At 39.8% G+C, this 22,545-nt stretch overlaps 1 protein-coding gene across 5 annotated transcripts in view; it reads left to right on the top strand.

The window, feature by feature from the left end:
• ncoa6 (nuclear receptor coactivator 6) overlaps window positions 1-22,545 on the top strand; it is a 62,332-nt gene that overhangs the window by 27,043 nt on the left and 12,744 nt on the right. For 4 of the 5 annotated variants that reach the window (XM_041204131.1, XM_041204130.1, XM_041204132.1 and 1 more), the window contains exons 9-11: window positions 4,133-4,260; window positions 4,886-7,816; window positions 14,458-14,520. In XM_041204131.1, coding sequence (XP_041060065.1) covers window positions 4,133-4,260; window positions 4,886-7,816; window positions 14,458-14,520 — 3,122 coding nt within the window. The remainder of the gene's footprint in view (window positions 1-4,132; window positions 4,261-4,885; window positions 7,817-14,457; window positions 14,521-22,545) is intronic. The other variant, XM_041204134.1, reaches the window with a different exon arrangement.

Genomic DNA, 22,545 nt, shown 5'->3' with positions numbered 1-22,545 from the left:
TGAAAGAAGCTATTAAAGTGTGGATTTATTTTAAATTAGGCAATTTTCTTGTAGTGGCCTAGATGGAGATTTAGCCCCCTCTTTTCACTTTGTACCCCAGCAGCTGTTAACAGAGGGAGAGAACACAGGAGTAGACTGAATGTGTCAGAAGTAATAGATCCAATTTCTAAAAGAAAAAGCGTCACTTTTCCCCAGGCCACATATTTTCCTGCCTTGCCTGGACTTACTTTATTCATCTGCAAAATTTTGACAGGAAGAATTAAATTCTTTGCAAGAAAATGTCAATGTAGGTTCCTTGTTTCAAAAAATAATCTTCCTGTTCACAACATCAAGATGTCATTAAACACTTCACAACCAATGAAGTATTTCTGAAGTGGAATCACTATTGTAAGATAGAGAAATATGGCAGCTAATTTATTCATAACAAGGTTCCAAAAACAATGTGATAAATGATTAGATAATCTAATATTCTGGTGTTGATTTGAGGGTTGAATATTGGCCAGGAGAACTCCTTTTGAAAAGTACCATGGAATCTCCTGCATCCACCTGAGAAGATAAACGGCTCATCTGAAAGATGACACATCCCACAAATACTCCCTTCAGACTGCATTGAAACATCAGCCTAGAATATTTGCTCAAATCTCTGGAGTAGGACTGGCACTCACAAATTTGTGACTTGGGTGAGGGTGCTACCATTGAGCAATTTCTGACACTTCTTTTTGCTTCTTTCAATCTGCTTTCACTTCCCAAGATGGTTGTTAAGCCACTTGCAGTTAACTTGTTGTAATCCTGTTGATCTGACTGTGTTAATGAATTGACAATAATTGTTTTCCAGTTTTCACTTGATCTTTTTGAGAAAATGACTGACTTCTGTCATCTGCTCACTAAACTTGTTTAGCATATTGGTATCAATACTTTTTGGGAAAAGTCACGAGTCTTTCTGCTTTAATGTAAAATACTCTTGAGTGATACTTCTAATTTGCTGCTTTTTGTTGCTCTCACGTAATGCCAGACTGTAACAAATCATGTTTTTTTTTTAATACAGTTTATGATATTCAACGTTTTCGAGGACAAAATCTAGAAATATATTGCTGGATTTTTTGGAGTTCAGGTGGCTAATCCAGGATTACACTTTACTGAATGCTCACAATAACACTGCCATCTTTAAGCTAAATGTATCTTTCTGATGCTTTCAATAATTTCCATATTTCAATCTTCTATAATATATAATTGTGACCTTTTTATCATTCTTCATCACAATTAGTCTTCTATGTTGAAAGAATATTGTGTGCACCCATGTGATATGGTTGGCCTATATGTGGTCAAGTGTACACGCTTCAAAGTCATTGCTGCCATCTTCAAACTTCCTGCATCCTGCAGATCAGCTTTTATTGTTTGTACATGTCAAGTATCTCCCATACTTGGCAGAACAGTGAGTGTTGTGTTTCATTTTTCTGTGAAGCAGCCTTGGAAAATGGCCACTTTATTAATGGGAGAGCACAAGTCATGAAAACTTTGTTGGAATTCGTTTAAGAGCTTTGAGCTTTTCTTAAAGTGTCAGGTACCGTAGTGGAAATCTTAGCTCATATACCTCATAGGTCTGCTGGTGACAACACAGTTCTGCAAAATGTGTGTTTCACACAGGTGATTCATGTCTTTACATTTGTCAACGAGTTCACATCAAGTGTGTGTAAGTGTGCAAACTCTGTTTAGCTATTATTTCACTGCCACCCTTCATTTCTTTTGTATCCTTCCTGTTTCACGTCTGCTGTTTGTTTCTAAAGTGATAATTGCATATATTTGTTCCTTCATTAAAACACACAAGTTAATATGGGATTTAAACATAGTGAATAAAGAAAAAGCCTAATTTAGGTAGAGATTAATCTCATCTTCAGAAACACCCCAAAATACTATTGCATGAGTGAAGTACTTTATATAGTAACTTCAACATAGGTTAATGTTCCACACAGTTTGCCACAAGCTCTTCGTAAAGAGATGAATAATCAGGTAATCAGTTAGTAGTGGTGGTGATTGAAAGAATGTTGGCTACCAAGTAAACTCCCTCCCTCTCTTTGGATGATCACATGCTATTATTTAAAGAATTAGAAGATTTCTAAAGGTTTGACAAACCTGTATTGATGTATTCCTTGAGATTTCATCATGTGATATTAGATCACATGACATTCTATAATGTAATACTTAATGTGTAAGCATATGAATATTGCAAACTGGTTGCAAATGTGACTGCATTTGCCGTAGTTGAGTGCTCAGTAATATAAAGCCCTGAATAAATTATTTGGCTTAGCTTATTTTACTGAGATGAATAACATCATTCATAAATCAAAGAATGCAAAAGAAGAGAAAGATTTTAGGATAAGTAATGTTTAAATTAAAACTGCTCCTATAATATTTCAATAGAATTGACTACAAAGAGAAAATAAATTCCACCAATTCAACAAAAACATTAGTTAGAAATTACTTGTATTGATAGTCATAAAATTGCACAAAAACTATTTGCAACACAAAGCAAGTTATGAAAATAATAAAATCAGAACCTAACTGAATTCACTGACTCCCACACTCCACCACTGAAGCCCAGTTGCAGTAAGCTGAGGCCCTGTCCTCTGAGTGAAGCGCCAAACTTCCTAATGCCAAATCACAATATACAACAGCAAATATTGAAGGCTGACATGAGCACTCTGCTGCCTCCATTACAGCTTTTGTTTCACTCCTTTTTCACACTCACTTTGTGTATGCATGGTGTGTGTGCCTCACACCCCAAGCATGTGTATTTTTCTCTCTCTCCTTCCTGCCCCACCCTTAGTTTGTGTAGCTGTCCCAGTTCTCAACGGTCCCAATGCAGTCAGCCATGCAACTGTCAATGAAATGGTGCTCTCTGAATACTTGGGAGGAGAGGTGGGAGGACCAACAGAGCTCAGGCTACGTACTTGGTTTCAAAGCATGACAGCTGAGGAACCGTGTTTATCTGGACCTTTCCTCTAGAGTTACCATCAGCAGCAGTGAGGAGACCAGCCACCCATTCCTCTAGACTCCTGCTGAAATTAAGTCAGGAAACGTACATTTGAGCCATGTGACATGCCCTCTACTACCTTGTAGCTTTGACTTAGATTGTATGTTCAAATTCCTTAGCTGCTGACTGAATTTTGCTGATGCTGCTGGACTTCAAAATGCATCTCATAAAGTATGAAACCTTCCTGAGCAGGATAACGCTCATAAGCATTCTCCCTGCTCCCTCCCTAAAATTGTATTTTTTGGCATTTTTGCAGGCGGAATAACTGCTTATTTTTGCATGCCAGCCCTTGCTCATGGGCTCTCAGCCTCTGCTAGTTTTCTTAACTTTGACACAAACTACAGGACAAGTGTTTCAAGATCATGATCAGCTTTCTCATGTGATTTACATTTTTTTCTGTATTGGTGCTTACTGTGAGTATGATGTACAGATGTTATATTTTACGGATTTGAAAAAAAAATAAACGCCTCCCTGATAATTAATGTCCACACTTTCAATCCAAGGTAAACCTTGGTTCATCAGCAATATGATGGAAAAAAACTAGTATCCTCCTAAGCAGAGTTAAAACATGATTTGGAAGCGTTTTGAACAAAGTATTTTCAGTGTTCCAGGTCTCTCAAAAATCTGTTCCCTTAAGTTTCAGATCACTAGTTCATTTCTACAATTCGGCCAATCCATTTCTTTGGAGACAGTGATTTATTTTCTGTCACCCTTTTTCCCTCCACCTCAGGTTCCCTGTTCTCTTTTAAGCCTTGACCAACATCTTTCTGGCTGGTAGGATTTACTTGTACTCTAATTTTTGTTCTCTCTTCAAATCTTTCCCACACTCACTGCCCTCAAAATAAAAACCTGACTGAGATGGCCTGTATAAGCTGTACCTTCTGATCTGTAGTAAATCGTTTTGGTAAGTTGCTGAATTGGTTTCATAAGTGATTTGAGTTCTTCAATAAATTTTGCAGATCACGGCATGTCTATTTCACATTACTTTTCCCTCAGGCTTGTATGGTACTGTTGAACTCTCTGCAGCTTAGTTTTCTGCAGGGATGTATGGAATAATGTCATTGTTTGTATGGTATAGTAAAACCTTGTCATTTGTTTTAGGGTTTCAGATGCCCGCCAGATGCAGCCAGGTCTGGATGATGCTGAACAGCAGCAAATGACAGGCGAGCAAGGGGTAGGACTTGACCCAGCAGCCAACAAATTATCTGAATTTGCAAATCGACCTGCAGGTAAATACTTTTTGTAAGAGAGGCCTTGGGTTTTATAAAAAAGAAAACAATACCTGTAAAATCAAGATTGAAGAGAAAATGATCATTTTGGCGCATTCGAAATAAAGTGAAAATACACAAAAAAAAGGTCTGTAAGCATCTGGAGGAAAACATTTCATTATTTTGAGTGGCATCCTTCTGGTTGCCTTTGTTTATACTGCATTCGTGATTTGTATTTGAATAGTCAGGGGTTATAATTTTTGGAATTGCTGTTCAAGTGATGCCCTAAAACTGTTCAGTAGCAACTAAGTTTAGGCTTTTGCTTAATTTTCAGGATAATGTTTTCAGCCCAAGCATTATCCGCAGTTTTTAGTTGCAGGTGGGATAGGTGCCATTTTCATTTTATGCAAAGTAATTTTCCTTTCTCTTCCGCTGAACTACTGCCTGTTCCTGCAGAAACCATTAGTCAAAAGTTAGGTTTGAAGAATCTTAACTGCACAGTAATAACCAGATAGCAACGATTCAAAAGATATCAACATTTTCTGACATAATTAAGAAATTTTTGTCTGTAAATTTTAACATTTTGGTAAGTTGATCATTATTATATGGAAGTATGTTTCTGATCCATGTTGCCTGTTCCATACAGGATTTCATATGCAGGCAGTTGATCAAAGATCTCTGCAACAGACGACTATTCAACCCATGCAACATGCACAGCAACAGCAACTACAACCCCAGCAGCAACAACAGATGATGATGATGTTGATGATGAAGCAGCAGCAGCAGCAACAGGACTCATCAAAGTCAATTAAAATTCCAGTAACGCCAAGTACACATCCATCGAAGACAGCCTTAACTCCTGATGCTTCAAGGATGCCAATGGCCCCAACTGGTAATATACCAGTCATGGTAACCTTGCCTGGGCAGAGTGGAGTGCCACCATCACCAGATAAATCAAGGATACCTTTACTAGTTGGACATCAAGCTGCCAGCACTCTAAGGAAAATGTCTTTTCAGGAAAGTCTGCAAAACATCCCATCGTCAGTACCTGAGGAAGTGAATCCAACTACACATCATACAGATGGAATTGGAGCTGAACTTTCTGTTGGAACGCAAGTTAACCAGGGGCAACAACCTGTTCCTCCTCCAAACCAAGTACTCATTACTGGGGCTAAGCCAGGGCATTCTCAAATCCCAACACCACAAGGTGCAAGTTCACAGCAGCAGGGAACTATTCCAGTGCAAGGCGCTCACAATCTTCATTTTCCTAATGCTACGACAAACACTCCAACCTCAAGACCAAAAACGCCAAACCGAGCAAGCCCCAGGCCCTACTTTCCTCATACACCCACCAATCGACCACCCAGTACAGAGCCTTCTGAGATAAGCTTATCTCCTGAAAGGCTGAATGCTTCAATTGCAGGGCTCTTTCCTCCTCAGATCAACATCCTCTTGCCTCCTAGGCAGCCACCTCTAAATAGAGGATTTGATCAACAAGGTCTAAACCCAACTACTCTGAAAGCAATTGGGCAGGCCCCAACAAGCATGCCTCCACTCACCAACAACCCATCTGTTCCCGCCGCATCACAAGTAAATAAACTGGATTCCGTTATAGTTAGTTCAGGAAAGCAGGCAACTGGAAAACGGGCAAGCCCTAGTATTAGCAGGAGAGCAAGCACTGGTTCCAGTAGAAAAACTGGTCAAAATCCAGGTAGACAAGGTGGAAAAAGCTTGAAATCATCCTTGATCCCTCAACAGAACGCAGCACTTTTACCAACCATAGATGTACAGAAGAATATTCTAGCAAACTCTGCACAAATTTTATCAAATCCAGCTCCTGGAATTTTAAGTGATCCAATCAATACAGTTTCAGGTGTACAAAATCCAACTATTTCTGTCAGGATATTGGGTAACAATCCTGAAGAAAACAAGGAAGGACCAACATTGTCTGGAAATGATGGTGTGTTGAAACAAGTCTGCATTAATAAAGAACAGATGACCTTTGAATGCAATCCTCAGAGCATAAGCAAGTTGGAGAAGAAAAATGGTCCTGAAGTTCAAATAAGTAAGGGGAATAAGCCACTGGAAGCTAGTAAACCTGGTGGGGGTTACGATGAAAAAAGTATGACCCTACCAACTTTAAGAGAAGTTCCAATTTCACTTAATCAGCTTCTGGACACTTCTTGTAGCACTGGTGTTACCATTAAGACCACTACTAGTTCCAGTCAGATGGAACAATCTATATCTTCTGGAGATAAAGCAAAAGCAGTAGCATCAGATGCTCTTAATATTAAGGAAAGCCAGAGTGCACCAATCCCATCACAAATTGTTTGTGAAGGTAGCACGGCCACACTACGACCTGATGCTGGTGAGCTAAATACTAATGTGACTCAGAGTGGCCCAGCAATGGTGCCTACACCAATGGTGTCTGCATCCATTTCTGTCTCTAATCAGATTACAGTGTTTGTAAGTTCTAGTCCCATTAAATCTACAACCAATGTTACAACAGCTGCACAGACTCAATCCCAACCTACCGTTGTTTCTTCTGTAGTCACAATGCCATCCCTAAATAGTAAAGTGATGGTATCTGAGGTACAACCAGTGGTACAGTCTGGTTCGCAGCCAGCATTTATCTCCACACCTGTGTTTATAAATACATCTGTATTTCAGGTTGTTAAGGAACCTTTGCTACCACAGTCAACTGCTGTACCTAAAGTAACAATGCCGTCAACTTCTACATTGGCACCTCAGTCAGTTACTGTAATCCAGATACCACAAACTGCTCAAAGTTCATCATGCCCAGCAGCTTCACCCACCCCATCAATTAATAGCTCTATTAATGCTACTACTTCACCAATGAATAGAACAGTGGTCCAGAGGTCATCACCAGTTCAACCACCATCCAGCTCTCCAGCTCCTCCAAACATCTCAGCATCTCCTCATAGACCAGCTGTGGACTTCAGCCTCATTGAGCCTCTTCAGAATAATGGCATGGTTGACCAAAGTTCTTCAGCTTCATCCCATGCAACAGCAGTTGCAACGTCGCCTACATCTGCTAGCCCAGGTAGCTCTTCTAGTAGTAGGCGAAGTCCAATATCATCCAACAAAGGAAGAGGGAAGGTAGATAAGATTGGTCAGTTCCTTATGACCAAGGCATGTCAGAAGGCCTCCCCAGATAAAAAAGATGACCCAGCAGCATCTGAATTGGCTTCCCCAGGTGTTGATGATCAGGTGCAAAAAGCAGCACTTCCTGGTAGTCCTGAAGGAGGAGTTCCTCCTACAGAAACTAATCAGACCATTATTCCTCCTCCAGCTAGTCAACCAGACATAGGCACTTCTGTTAACGTCACACTTGGTACAACTAGCAGCACTGCTTCTACTGTCTCTGTTTCCTCACCTGCGAGTACATTGAATAGCACTGCTCAAAGCAATTTTGCGTCAGCCATCACCCCCCAGAACCCTGAGCCTGAATCTGTAGTACCTGTTGGTGATAGCAGTCTTGCAGTCTCACAATCTGAGGGAAGTTGTTCGTCAGGAGAGAAAGTGGGAACAAATAAAGATCACCTACCAAATACAGGTATCTAATTGGTACTATGCATGTGTTTGCAGGATTCTGTGTAAACTAAGCATCAACACACAGCCTTATTCATTTTATTTTTAAGCAGACTTTAGTTTAGCCACCATGTCTACATTTTTTGAGTTGCCTCTAAAATAATTCTGATCCAATAATCCCTGAATACCTAATGAACCATAATCTGTCACTCTACATACTACAACGCTATTTTGTTTTTGAGACCATTTTTTAGTGAAAACTTTTGAGGATAAATATCAAAATCACAAAACATAACATTAGTCTTTTGATCTAATTTAACCAAACATGGTGTATGGTTGCACACATCTAAATCTTTCAAACTAATGTTACGGTATAGTTTTACTAACAGTGATTTGATATCCAAAATGTGTGGATGTCATTGAAATTTAGGTGTGACAGTCCCTGCTTGAAACTTAAACTAGAGTGCTGCATTCACCTTTGCAAAATCAGCAGTGGTACATCCTATTGACTGGAATAGGGGAAAATTAGAATATTTCTGGAATGCGATACATAAACCCTACTGGAAATTTTAGTTTAAGGTAATCTTAGTTAAAGGTAATTCAAGTTATGGTGTCAACTGTGGTTCAATTGGTAGCACCCTCACCTCTGAGTCAGAAGATTGTGGGTTCGGTTTCTACTCCAGAACTTCAGCACAAAAATCAAGGCTGACACTCCAGTGCATTAGTGAGAGAGTGCTGCACTGTTGGAGGTACAACCTTTCAGCTGACATGTTAAACTGAAGTCCCACCTGCCCTTCTCAGGTGAACTAAAAGATCTCATGGTGCTATTTTAAAGAAGGGTAAGGGAATTATCGCCAGTGCCCTCTCCAATATCCCTCAATCAACATAACAAAAACAGTTCATCTGTTCACACTGCTATTTGTGGGAGCTTCCTGTGTGCAGATTGGCTGCTGTATTTCCTACATTACAACAGTGACTGCACTTCAAAAGTGCTTCATTGGCTGCAAAGCATTTTGAGATGACCTGTGATCATGAAGGGTGCTTTATAAATGCACACCTTTTTAAAATTATTTTTCTCTCACTTCAAAGTTTCTTCTACTGTGAGAGTGTTTGTTTGCAAAAGAATACAGTAGCAAGCAGAAATTTTCACAAGTTTTATTTGTGGGACGAGATCTTTGCTCAATACTATTCATGCTTGGTAACAGAGAGCATCTTAAAATATAGTGAAAGCATGGTAGCAGGCTCAAATGGCTCAACATCCCCTGCCTGTTCTGATGTTCCCATTTTAAACTAGTAGAATTTTTTAAAGGATGTTTTTTGGATTCTCTTTTTCCTAAAATCTGGAGTTTTATTGGTACTTTGGTCTTAAGGACTGTTCTTAAAGTCAAAGTATTTGATACCCAGAAAGGGAGGTGGGCTGACACTTACCTTGTAAGATTGATTTAATGATATGATTGTGCATATAGTGAAGTTAGTTTGCAATCAGATTGGTCCAATGGAAAACTCTTTCTGACAATTGAATGGTGAAACCCACCAAAGAACTGCTAATTTCTGTTTCTGTGAGGGTAAACTCAGCAGGTCTGACAGCATCTGTGGAGAGAGAACCAGAGTTAACATTTCGAGTCTAATATGGCTGTTCTTTGGAACCGAGCTTTTCCAGCACTTTGTTTTTATTTCAGGTCTCCAGCATCCGCAGTATTTTGCTTTTATTTGCTTTTTTTTATAAAGACACATATCAGTTGCTCACTTTTTTATCCAACAGTTTTTATCCTAACAGTTTAAAAAGCCAAACATAATGAATTTGCATTCATATAGTGTCTTTCACATTCTCACATCCAAAACATTGATAATGAAATACTTTTGAAATGTCACTGTTATTGTGTAAGAAAACATGGCAGCGAATTTGGCAACAGCAAGGTCTCACAGACAACAATAAGGTAATGACCAATCAATCTGTTTTAATGGTGTTTGTTGAGGGAGGAATGCTAGCCATGACACTGGGAAAGCTCCCACTCTTTGGATAGTGGCATGAAGTCCTTTTCAGCTACTTTTTGCACAAAAATCTTCACCTTGCAAATGCATGTCTAATTGTGCTATATTTTACGATTACATTAGAAAATGCAATTTTTTGCAACTGATCATTAATTTAAAAAGGCTGTCTTGAAACAAAAGGATTTGTGTTGGAATAGCACCTTTCACAATCTCGGGACATCCAAAAATGCTTTACAATGAAGTACTTTTAAAGTGTAGTCACTGTTGTAATGTAGGGAAATGTGGCAGCCAATTTGCATACAGTAAGATCCCACAAACAGCATAATGACTAGATGATCTGTTTGCGACATTGGTGTGTTAGTGTTATTAGCCAGGTTCTCCTCTTTGAATAGTGCCATGGGATTCACACTGTCCATCTGAGAGGCCGCCAGTGCTTTGGTTTAATTTCTGCATCAAGAAATAGAATCTTCAACAATTCAGCACTCCGTTGGTTACTGCAATAAAATATCAGCTTGGATTCTGTGCTCAAATCTTGATTCTAGGGCCTTCCTCTTTAGGCCTCCCAGAGCTTTATAGCCAATGAATTACTTCTGAAGTGTGATCACTTTTGTTTTGTGGGTAATGGCAGATGATTCAATAGTTTAATATAGATGGTCATATCCTTCCTATAGTAAGCACTGATTCTATTTTCTTACAAAATCCAGATCGACAAAACAGCCATTTGGACCATCCCAACTCAACTACTTAACCTACAGTTCACCATCACAACTGTCAAATGATTCCAAGCTTTTACCCACAGTGTGCAGTTATTCAGTATCTATGGTTACATATTGACACAGGCATGATGGGCCGAATGGCCGCCTATGCTGTATCATTCTTTTATGACAGCTCAGACATTCTTCTTTTTCTCCACTGGTTGGTGCTATAGCCATTGTTACCCATGGAGAACATCGGACATGTTGATGAAGGTGTATAAAGGTGGAATCATTCACTCTGAATAAGGCAGAAATGAAATTTAAAACACTCCGTTAAAGAAAGGGCATTCAGTGATAAAGCCTATGAAGAGTAGTTTCATCAGGCTGATATTGGGAATATGAAAACTTGATTGTGACGAGAGAATATAGATACTAGGACCTATTACATTGGAGCAGAGAAGGGGAAGAGTGAGATTAAATTAAGTTTTTAAAATTTATGAAGGGTTTTGATAGGATGGGAAGAAGACTGTTTTCCTTGATCAAGGGTTAAGTTCTGGGAGGTCATCAATGTACAATTGGCAGTGAAGTGAGAGGACATAGAATTTTATTCATCCGGAGGATTCTTGGAACATGGAATGCTTTGTCATAGAGAGTATACCACTGAGTGATCACTGTCTTTTCGGGGAAGCTAGATAAATATTTGAGACTGAAAGAAATACATGGCTATGGCAAATAATGGGGTGCTAGGTTGAGTTTGGAATAGCTTTAGCACAACATGGATGACAAGATGGGCTGAATAGTTGCATTCTGTGTTGCAAATTTTGGTTCTATGAAAATGAGGGAGCTTCGAAGCAGTTGGCTAGTGAAAAGGGTGCATAACAGGATTTGACTTTAGGTTGGAGTTTTATGGATTAGAACAATCTCTGGTTCCAGGATAGGACAAAAGAATACTCCAGTCCTAAAGCAGGCATCCTTCTAAGTCATTCTTGAAGCATCAATCTGATTTAAGACCTAATAATAAGTTAGTACTTAAAATTACATAGAATTTACACCATGGAAAGGTCCATGCGGTGTTTATGCTCCCCACAATCCTCTTCCCATTTTATTGCATCTGTCCCTTTCAGGATAATTTTCCATTCTTGTATTTATTTAGTTTCCTGTTAATGCATCTGTGCTGTTTATCTCAACTACTCTGCGTTAGCAAGTTCCATGTTCTAACCACTCTAGGTAAAGAAGATTCTCCTGAATTCCATATTGGATTTATTAGTTATATATTTGAGAGAATTTTCTCCCTCTTTGCCCTTTCTTTCTGTTTCTTCCAGTGTTGACTTCTGTTTTTGACTTTTTGGATTTTTTCTCTGATCCAATATTCCCTTAAGAATGTTAGTTAACCTCTACTTCAGCTCACATTGTTGCAGATTTCTGCTAATTATACCTTTTTGAACTTCAGTTTGGTCTGGCTTCACAGTGCTGCAATATTGTGGCATTGCTCCCTGGCTGGAGTGGCATGGGAGGATATATTTCCCCCCCCGCCACCCTCTATCTTTTAGATCCAACACCACCTCCATGTGTATTGCTGTGACCATGTGGATGACAACTCAATTTTTGGAGAAAGATTGAGTACATATTTTAGGAGAGGCTGGGATTTGAGGACTGGTTTCTTTGCCTGTGTGCAGGGCAATATTGTGAAATGGGTTTCTCTTCCACATATTGTACAGTTCAACAGGAGTACAGTTCCATTTCACAATATATTGTGAAATGGTTTTTAAATTTTGTATCCAACACTCACTACAACTTTTAATTACATAAGACTCCCTCTTGTAACTGAAGTAAATGTGTATGTTCTACACATACAATGAAAAATGCTGATTCCACTATTGAAGATGATGAAAAGGCTTGTGACTAACTTTTTTAGCAAGGCCCTAAAGGCACAATGTCTTTAACCATGGAGCTGTATTTCTAAAGGTGTTTTCACAAATGGGTTCTTGATCACCCACAAACAAATCACACTATTTGGAGTAGAAATAAAATCTTTTGAGACGGACCCTGATTTATCTGATGATCATTTTGATATTTTATGTTTGGAAAAACTGGTTGAAATGAAAGCGCAAGCTTGCAACCTAGTATCACCGCACCAACCTCCATTTCTATGTGCTAATGTAAATTGAAAGTTTGCTTCCTCTCACACTCCTGTCTGGGAGACTCAGATTTGAAATGTAGCTTCTGCTAGAATGTGTGCTTGGGCTTTCCAAAATAGCTAAATTGTGTTACAAAGCTGAGCAAAGTGCCATGTCAAAAGATATGGAAGAAATGTTTCACTGCATAGTTATAGCTTCTCTCGGGAGCTGGATCAGTATCAAGGCATTTCTGTAAAGCTGGGCTAGTCAATGCAAGACTGATTCAAGTGTAAGGGCACAACTCAGAAGAAAATTGTGGCTGTGTAAGTAATATATAGCAACCATTTAATTTGCCACACTTATCAAATTGACCCATTCTGGTTACACTGAGAAGGGGAGAAGCAATAATTGTTTATAGTCTCATTAGGTTTCTGTGAACTCCACAGATTGTTGGGTGATCATTTAAGAAACTTTTGTTCAGAGTTCATGTGCTACTGGTTGATGAGAGTAGAAGAGGAGGAAGGGAAAGGGAAGTTTTGAAAGCGGAGTTCACCTAGATCTCAAATTCTTTAATAGAGAGTTGACAGATGTTGGGCTAACTGGCCTGTAGTTTCCTGATTTCTGTCTCCCTCCTTTCTTGAATAGGGAATTAACACCCCTTCACTATTTTACAATCTAATGGGACCTTTTCAGAATCTAGGGAATTTTGGAAAATTTATAACCAATGCATTTACTATCTCTGTCTGCACCTACTAAACTCATGAAGTCGCTAATTTTAGGTTAATGCCCATATCAAGTACAAAAACTCTCAACTTTTAAACTCTAATTATGTGGAAGAAAATTTCATTTAAGGACTAAAGCTATGTGCATCATTTCTTAGTCACTAAAAGAGATTACAATCTGTACATGAATGAATTACAGAAAAATAGTTCTTCCTATTGGATTTTGGTTCTAATAAGTTGGAAACCTCTTCTAGTTTTCAAAGATACAAAATCTCCTTACTGAAAATTTAAGAATGCAGTTTTGTCCCATGCTTCTCAAAGAATCTACACAGAAGGAGGCTATTTGACAGTATACCTGCATTAGTTCCTTGAGCGACTTAATTAGTCCCCCTCCCCTGCTGCTCCTTCATAGCTCTGCAAATGTTTCCTTTTCAAGTATATCTCCAATTCCATTTTGAAAGTTACCATTGAATTTGTTTTTTCACCCTTTCAGGCAGTGAATTCCAGATCAGAATTTACTGGGGGGGGGGGGGGGGATTTTTCCATATTGCTTCTGGTTCTTTTGCCAGTTTTCTTGGATCTATGTTCCCTGGTTACCACCTTGCCCATGGGAACAATTTCTTCCTACCTACACTTATCAAAAAAACCTTATAATTTGGAACACTTATATTAAATCACCCTTTAACCTAAATAAGCTTCTACTAGTGGTGGTCTTGGTCCTAATGTTAATGGTCTTCATGAATGGACAGAAGTAACTTGCCTCTTTTTTTTTCCCTTTCTGCTTTCTTTTTGGGGCATTTCATGAATTTTACTCTTTCCTCCCTGTTATTATGGAGATTGGGGATTACTATGGGAAATTGTAAGTTTGGGCCACCATTGGTTCAATCTATGGAATAGTGTTTGACCAACAATGTACATCGCCCTCGTTTAGGATTAAGCGAAGAGTACCCTCCCATCAAATACTGATATCAATTAGTATGTTACAAGATATTTTTGTGCACGTGAGATTTCACATCGAGTCCTTTTTTTTAATTAAAAATGATTTGATTCCCCTTTGCATTACTCATTCTATCATTGTTGCCATTAGCTTAAAAGGGTTGGTACCCTACCTACTGTTTTTACGCACTTCTGTCTTGATAGGTGAGCAGATCACAGAGAAAAGAGAGGCTTTGGAACATTCGGACACAGGACCACTGGCCACAAGTAAGTCATTACAGTTTTCTATCAAGATGTTTCTTGTACAGTAGTTGTAAATATTTTAGTTAAAGATGCCTTAACTGAAACTGAGCTCTAGTTGGATTTGTGTTCAACTCATTCTGATTGGATAAATGGAGCACAGCTGAGGAAACTGAGGGCGGGCTTGGAGTTTAGCGAGGGGGGAAGTTTAAAGTGTTAATTTTATTCTTTAATTTTGCTCTTAAAATCTAATCTAGTCTGTAATTAGCAGTAACTGGAAAGTACTGTGTAAGCAGGCTAAGGGTTTTTTTTGGAGCTTAGACAGGATAAACTCACTCTGCTGTGAGAACTGAGTAGTTAATTAGCTAACTGGTTGAATCTGGTGTTCTAGCCCCAGTTCAGTTGGCTATAAATATAGGCCTCTTTGGTGCAGACTTGGCAAATGGCAAGGAGCTGGAAGCTGAGTGCAGACTTGGAGTTTGGTGAGAAGGGGAGTTTGGTGAAGTTGGGTGGGGGGGGGGGGGGGGGGGAGGAGAGGTTCGTTTCCCTTTTCTGTCTTTCTCACCCTGTAGGAATTGGCTCTGGCTCCACTGTAGAGAAAGGAGCTGGCTGTTTGGTGAGTGGCTAAGGTATGTTCTATTCCTAATGTTTTAAATAGTATACACATTGATGGTAAAGTTAATAAGATGTATTAAAAAGGCTACATAAATAAATGAATAATATAACTAGGTAATTTATTTAAAACAAATTAAGGATGGCAGTTCAGGTGATGTGCCAAGACTGCAGCACGTGGGAGCTGCTGGATAACACGTCTGCAGTAAGTGTTTGGGGCTCGAGGAACTTTGGCTCAGTCACTGAGCTTGAGGCTGAGCTGCAGACTCTGACACATCAGGAAGGGGAATAGTTACCTGGATGCTTTGTACTAGGAGGCAGTCACACCCACTTAGGATAGGGTCTTCTGATTTGGTCAGTGGTCAGAGACTAGAGGGTGTGACTGCAACTGAGGCAGATAAGGGGACCCAGAGGGCAGGAATGTGAGCCTCTGCAATTGTCCAATAGATTTGTGGTTCTCTGTTTGTTTGGATGAGAGCAGGGGCCGCAGGGTGAATAAGCAAATTGACTGTGGCACTGTGGTACAGGAAGCCATTCAAGTGGAGGAGCGAAAAGGCACATAGTGATTCTAGGGGGCAGTATAGTGAGGGAGAATGGCAGTATTCTCTGTAGCAAAGAGCTGTGATTCCTGCCCTGTGCTAGCGTTCAGGACACCTGCTTAGGGCTGCAGAGGAACTTGCAGTGGGAGGGGGAGGATCCAGTTTTCATGGTCCATGTAGGTACTAATGACTTAGGTAGAACGAGGAAAGAGGTTCTGCATAGAGAGTATGAGTAGCTAGGTACTAAATTGAAATGCAGAACCTCAAAGTTATAATCTCTGGAGTATTACCTGTGCCGTGTGCAAATTGGCATAGGGTACATAAAATTAGGGAGATAAATACATGTCTTAAAGACTGGTGTGGGAGAAGTGAGTTGCGGTTTATGGGACACTGACACTAGTACTGGAGAAAATGGGGGATGTACCATTGGGACGGTCTACACCTGAACCATGCTGGGACCAGTGTTCTTGCGAACTATATAACTAAGGAAGTAGAGAGGTTTTTAAACTAAATAGTGGGGGCAAGGAATCAAATATGGAAAGATGTGGTATATCGAAGAGTAGAGACAAGATAAGAGAAGAGAATTGTAATGGACATGAGGGTCAGAGAATGGTGAGGGGGGGTGGTGGGGGGTCAGAGAATAAACCTAAGAATGCATCAAGAATCAAGACTAGATGTCACAAAGGTAACAAGAAGTCAAAACTAAAGGGTCTGTATCTGAATATGCGTAGCATTCATAACAAAATAAATTGCTAGTGCACATTGAAGTAAATAAATATGATCTAATAGCCATTACCAAAATATGGCTGCAGGATGACCAGAATTGAATCCTGAATATTGAGGGGTATATGACCTTCATGAAGAATAGGAAGCTAAGTGAAAGTGGACGGTTAGCACTGTTAATAAAAGATGGCATTTGTGCAATACTTAGAGATTACCTTGGTTCAGGAGATCAGGATGGGATCAGTCTGGGTGGAGATGAGGAATAGTAGGGGAAAGAAGTCACTATATTGGCAGTGGTCTACAGGCCCCCTAATAGTAATCACAATGTCGGACAAAGTATACAAGAAGAAATATTGGGTGCTTGTGATAAGGGAATGGCAAGAAACATGGGTGACTTTAATCTAGATATAAACTGGAAAAATCAGATTGGCAGTAGTAGCCTGGATGAGGAGTTCATTGAAAGCATTCAAGATAGTTTCTTAGAGCAGCTCATTCTGGAACCGACCAGAGAGCAGGTTATATTAGACTTGGTGTTGTGTAATGTGACAGGATTAATTAATGACCTCAGGGTGAAGGCACCCCTAGGTAGCAGTGACCACAATATGATTGAATTTTACATCCAGTATGAAAGGAGAAGAGTGGGTCTAAGACTAGTATTTTAAACTTAAATAAAGGCAACTATGTGGGCATGAAAGCTGAGCCAGCTGAAGTGGACTGGCATACTAGGCTAGAGGATAGATCAATAGAGAAGCAATGGCAGACATTTAAGGGGATTTTTCAGAATACGCTAAGTATATTCCTATTGTAAAGAAAAATTCTAAAGGGAGGACCCACCGTCCGTGGTTAACTAAAGGAGCTAGGGAAAGCATCAAACTTGAGGAAAAAGCATATAACTGCGCAAAGATGAGTGGCAGGTCAGAAGATTGGTCAGAATATAAAGAATGGCAGAGAATGACTAACAGGTTAATCAGGAGAAAGAAATTAGAGTATGAGAGGAAGCCAGCTAGAAACGTAAAAACAGATAGCAAGAGCTTCTACAGGCATTTAAACTGGAAAAGAGTAGGTAAAGTGAGTGGTCCATTAGAGAGTGAGAATAGGAAGTTAATAGATAATAAGGAAATGGCAGATGAAATGAACAAATATTTTGCTTCTGTCTTCACTATTGAGGATATAAAACAACATTCCAGTGATAGCTATAAATCAGGAGTTGGAAGGGAGAGGAACTTGGTGAAATTACAATCACTAGGGAAGCAGTACTGAGCAAGCTGCAGACTGACAAGTCTGAATCCAGATAGACTTCATCCTAGGGTCATAAAAGAGGTGGCTAATGAAGTAGTAGATGTATTAGTGTTAATTTTCCAAAATTCCTTAGATTCTGGAAAGGTTCAGTCAAACTGGAAAGTGGCAAATATAGGCCCTCTATTCAAGAAGTTGGGGGGGTGGGGGGGAGGAGACAGAAAACAGGAAACTATAGGCCAGTTAGCTTGACATCTGTCTTGGGGAAGGTGTTAGAGTCAATCATTAAAGAGCTTATAGCAGGACACTTGGAAAAACACAAGTTAATCTGGAAGAGTCAGCATGGTTTTGTGAAAGGGAAATCATGTTTAACCAATTTATTAGAGTTCTTTGAAAGAGTAATGTGCTGTGGATAAATGGGAGCCTGTAAACATACTGCACTTTGATGTGGCATCTGATCAAATGCCTTTTGGAAATCCAAGGTCATTGCAGAAAATAAAAGCTCATGGTGTAGGGGGTAACATATCAGCATGGATAGAGGATTAGCTGGCTGGCAGAAAATAGAGTATGCATAAATGGGTCTTTGTCTTATTGGCAGGTTGGGACTAGTGGGGTCCCACTGGGGTCTCTGCTGGGGCCTCAACCTGTTACAATTTTCATCAGTGACTGAGGTGAGGGGAGCGAAATTTGCAGATGACACAAAGATAGGTAGGAACGTATGTTGTGAAGAAGACATAAGGAGGTTGCAGATGGATATAGATAAGTTGAGTGAGTGGGCAAATATCTAGCAGATGGAGTATAATGTGGGAAAATGTAAAGTTGTTCACTTTGGCATGAGGAATAAAAAAGCAGAGCATTACTTAAATGAAGAACAGCTGCAGAATTCTGAATTGCAGAGGGATCTAGCTGTTCTAGCGCATGAGTCACAAAAAGTTAGTATGCTGACGCACCATGTAATTAAGAAGGCTAATGGAATGCCATCCTTTATTATGAAAGGAATGAACATAAAAAATAAGAATGTTATGCTTCAGTTATGCAGGACATTGGTGAGATCACATCTCAAATACTCTGTAGTTTTGGTCATCTTATTTAAGGAAGGATGTAAATGTGTTGGAGGCAGTTCAGAGGAGGTTTACTAGATTAATACTTGGAATGAGCGAATTGTCTTCTGAGGATAGGTTGGATAGGCTGGGCTTGTTTCCACTGAAATTTAGAAGAGTGAGGGGTAACTTGATTGAAGTATACAAGATCCTGAGTGGTCTTACCAAGGTGGATATGGAAAGGATGTTTCCTCTTGTGGGTGAGTCCAGAATTAGGGGGCACTGTTTTAAAATTAGGAGCTCCCCTTTTAGAACAGAGATGAGAAATTTTTTCTCAGGATTGTGCAACTTTGAAATTCTCTGCCTCAGAAGGCAGTGGAAGCGGGGTCACTGAACATTTTTAAGGCAGAAGTGGACAGATCCTTTACAGAGTCACAATCACACAGTGCAGAAGAGGCCCTTTGGCCCATCAAGTCTGCACCAACACGTGAGAAACAGCTGACCTACCTACCTAATCCCATTTACCAGCACTTGGCTCACAGCCTTGAACATTATGACGTGCCAAGCGCTCATCCAGGTACTTTTTAAAGGATGTGAGGCAACCCGCCTCCACCACCCTCCCAGGCAGCGCATTCCAGACCATCACCACCCTCTGGGTAAAAAGGTTTTTCCTCACATCCCCCCTAAACCTCCTCCTTCACCTTGAACTTATGTCCCCTTGTGACTGACCCTTCAACTAAGGGTCCCTATCCACCCTGTCCATGCCCCTCATAAACTTATACACCTCGATCAGGTCGCCCCTCAGTCTTCGCTGCTCCAACAAAAACAACCCAAGTCTATCCAACCTCTCTTCATAACTTAAATGTTTCATCCCAGGCAACATCCTGGTGAATCTCCTCTGTACCCCCTCCAGTGCAATCACATCCTTCCTATAATGTAGCAAACAGAACTGCACACGGTACTCCAACTGTGGCCTCACCAGAGTTCTATACAACTCCAACATGACCTCCCTGCTTTTGTAATCTATGCTTCGATTGATAAAGGCAAATGTCCCACGTGCCTTTTTCACCACCCCACTAACATGCCCCTCCGCCTTCAGAGATCTATGGACACACACGCCAAGGTCCCTTTGTTCCACAGAACTTCCTAGTGTCATGCTGTTCATTGAATACCTCCTTGTCATAATACTCCTTCCAAAGTGTACCACCTCACACTTTTCAGGGTTAAATTCCATCTGCCACTTATCTGCCCATTTGACCATCCTGTCTATATCTTCCTGTAGACCAAGACACTCAGCCTCACTGTTAACCACCCAGCCAATCTCAGTTTCATTTCAGTTTCCACAGACAAATTTTCTTTACTAATCTTCCCCAGTTTAATTAATCATGGACACAAACACGCAGCCTTCTTTACAGGATACCACACATTCCCAAGGAATATTAAAAAAATTAACATCCATCTTCACAATTAGTAAACACCGATATAAAGAACTAATCACGTAATCTAGCCTTGCCCTGTGTCTCTAAGCATACATCACCCTTATCTCTAATAGGCCCCACCCCACCCAACCTCTTACTTTACATGCCAGTAGGTGGCTTTTGGATTCCCTCTGGATTGGATCTTGAACCCATAAACTTAGAACATAACATAAGAACATGACATAAGAAACAGGAGCACAAGAAGACTAGACGCCCATCGAGCCTGCTCTGCCATTCAGTATCATGGCTGATTTTGAACTCCACTTTCCTGCCTGCTCCCCATAGCCCTCGATTCCCTGAAAAACCAAAAAATCTGTCTATTTCTTAAATGCATTCAATGATGGCGGATCCACATACTCTGGAGTAAAGTATTCCAAAGATTCATGCCAGGAAGATATAATAATTTTCATAATGTCATTGGAATTTATTGCAAAGTAGAGTAATAATGGGCTCTGTGTCTATGGGCCTGTGCGTGCGTCTTAACTGAATTAAAGACAGCTAGTCTGAAGGCTTTGATGTAAGAAGAGAAGCTAGGTTTGAAATGCTAAATAGGTAAACATGGGTGAAGTTTTAGAATGTGAGGTGTAAAGGGAACATTGGTATTTTTAAAGAAACCAGGGTAGCTTGAATTCAAAAGAGGTGGTGAAAGTTACACCTAGCCAGAAGAACATAAGAAACAGTGTGTTTATTTTTCTCAATGATTACTGGTAAAATTAGTACTATGATAGATTTTTATTATCAGAGAGGTAAAGTCCAAAGATATATTTAAACAATGGGAATGTGCATTCAAAGGGGAAAATATGTATTAAGGAGAGAAGGCTGAGTGTAAGGGCAGGCATTTTAAGCTCTAACACAAGTGTGAAAAGCCTCCAGCATCTAAGCATCAAGCTGCTGTTTACAAAGAATTGAAGTTAAGAAAACTCACTTTGAATTTGACTGTTCACGGTGTCATGTTACTTTGCCTGGGTCTTCTAAAATCTATGCATTTTTACTGTTGCCTTAACGGAGGTGTAACTGGGAGATTAACTAGGGGAGCTAGGAGTTATCATTATAGTAACTTGTGGACCTGTGTGGGTGCTTTAAATTATTTCTTTTATTAATAAATGTTTAATTTAGTTTTGTAAAAAAACCCTCTAAGACTCAGTGGACTTATTACTACTAAATTCAAGGCATGCCTCTTGAAATAAATATACAAACTGCAACACAGTTGTCGCAGTTGTTTCAAGTTTTCTTTTGGGATTTGAGCAGCTCAGCGTTTACCATTGGCTGTGCCATAACAATTCACAGCCCTTTTGGGTAAAGGAAGTTCTTCTCATCTAAGTCCCAAAAGATCAATCCCCTTATCCTAAAACTGTGCCCCCATGTTCTAGACTTCCCAGCCAGGTGAAACAGCCCCTCAGCATCCATCTGTCAAGCCCTTTCATAATCCTGAATGTTTCAATGAGATCACCTATCATTTTTCTAAACTCTAGAGAATATCGACATCAATTTACTCAGCTTCTCATCATAGGACAATCCTCCCATCTCAAGAGCCAATTTAGTGAACGTTTGCTGTACCACCTCCAATGCACGTATTCCTTAAATATGGAGACCAAAATTACACACAGTATTCTGGGTGTGGTCTCACTGAAGCTCTTACATTTGTAGCAAGACTTATTTATTCTTGCACTCCAATCCCCTTGCAATAAAGGCCAAAATGTTATTTGCTTTCTAAGTTGCTTACTGTACCTGAATGCCAACTTTTTATATCCTTTGTAAGAGTACACCCAATTCACTCTAAACATCAGCATTTACAAGTTTCTCACCTTTTAAAAAATATTCAATTTTTGTATTTTTATGACCAAAGTGAATAACCTCACATTTTCCCACATTATAATCCATCTGCCACCCTGCTGCCCACATACTTAACCTGTCTATATCTATTTGGAGCCTCTCCGTTTCCTCCTCACAATTTGCATTCCCACCTAGCTTTGTATTGTTAGCAAACTTAGATGCATTACCCTTGGTCTCTTTGTTTAAGTCATTAATATAGATTGTAAATAGCCAAGGCCCCAGCACTAAACCTTGTGGCACTCTAGTTTTTAACTTCAAAATGCCCCATTTATTTCTGCTTTCTGCTTCCTGGCCATTAACCAATCCTCTAAACATATGCCCTTATCTAGTGTGGCATCTTTTAGAATCCAAGCAAACTACATGCTCTGGCTCCCCTTTATTTACCCTAAATTTGTCAAACAGGATTTCCCTTTCCTAAAACCATGTTAACTTGTTCTAATCTAACTGTGCTTTTCTAAGTGCATTGTTAAGACTTCTTACTGACTCAGATGTGTGAGAGTTACCACTAAGCCAAGGATTATACTTGATTATTTAATAATTCTTAGGATAGGAAAAATGCGCCCCTTAGACACTCCTTTCCCTTTAAGTCAT

The sequence above is a fragment of the Carcharodon carcharias genome, chromosome 14 (assembly GCF_017639515.1).
Source record: "Carcharodon carcharias isolate sCarCar2 chromosome 14, sCarCar2.pri, whole genome shotgun sequence".
Lineage (NCBI taxonomy): Eukaryota > Metazoa > Chordata > Chondrichthyes > Lamniformes > Lamnidae > Carcharodon > Carcharodon carcharias.
This window is presented reverse-complemented; position numbering and strand designations above follow the sequence as displayed.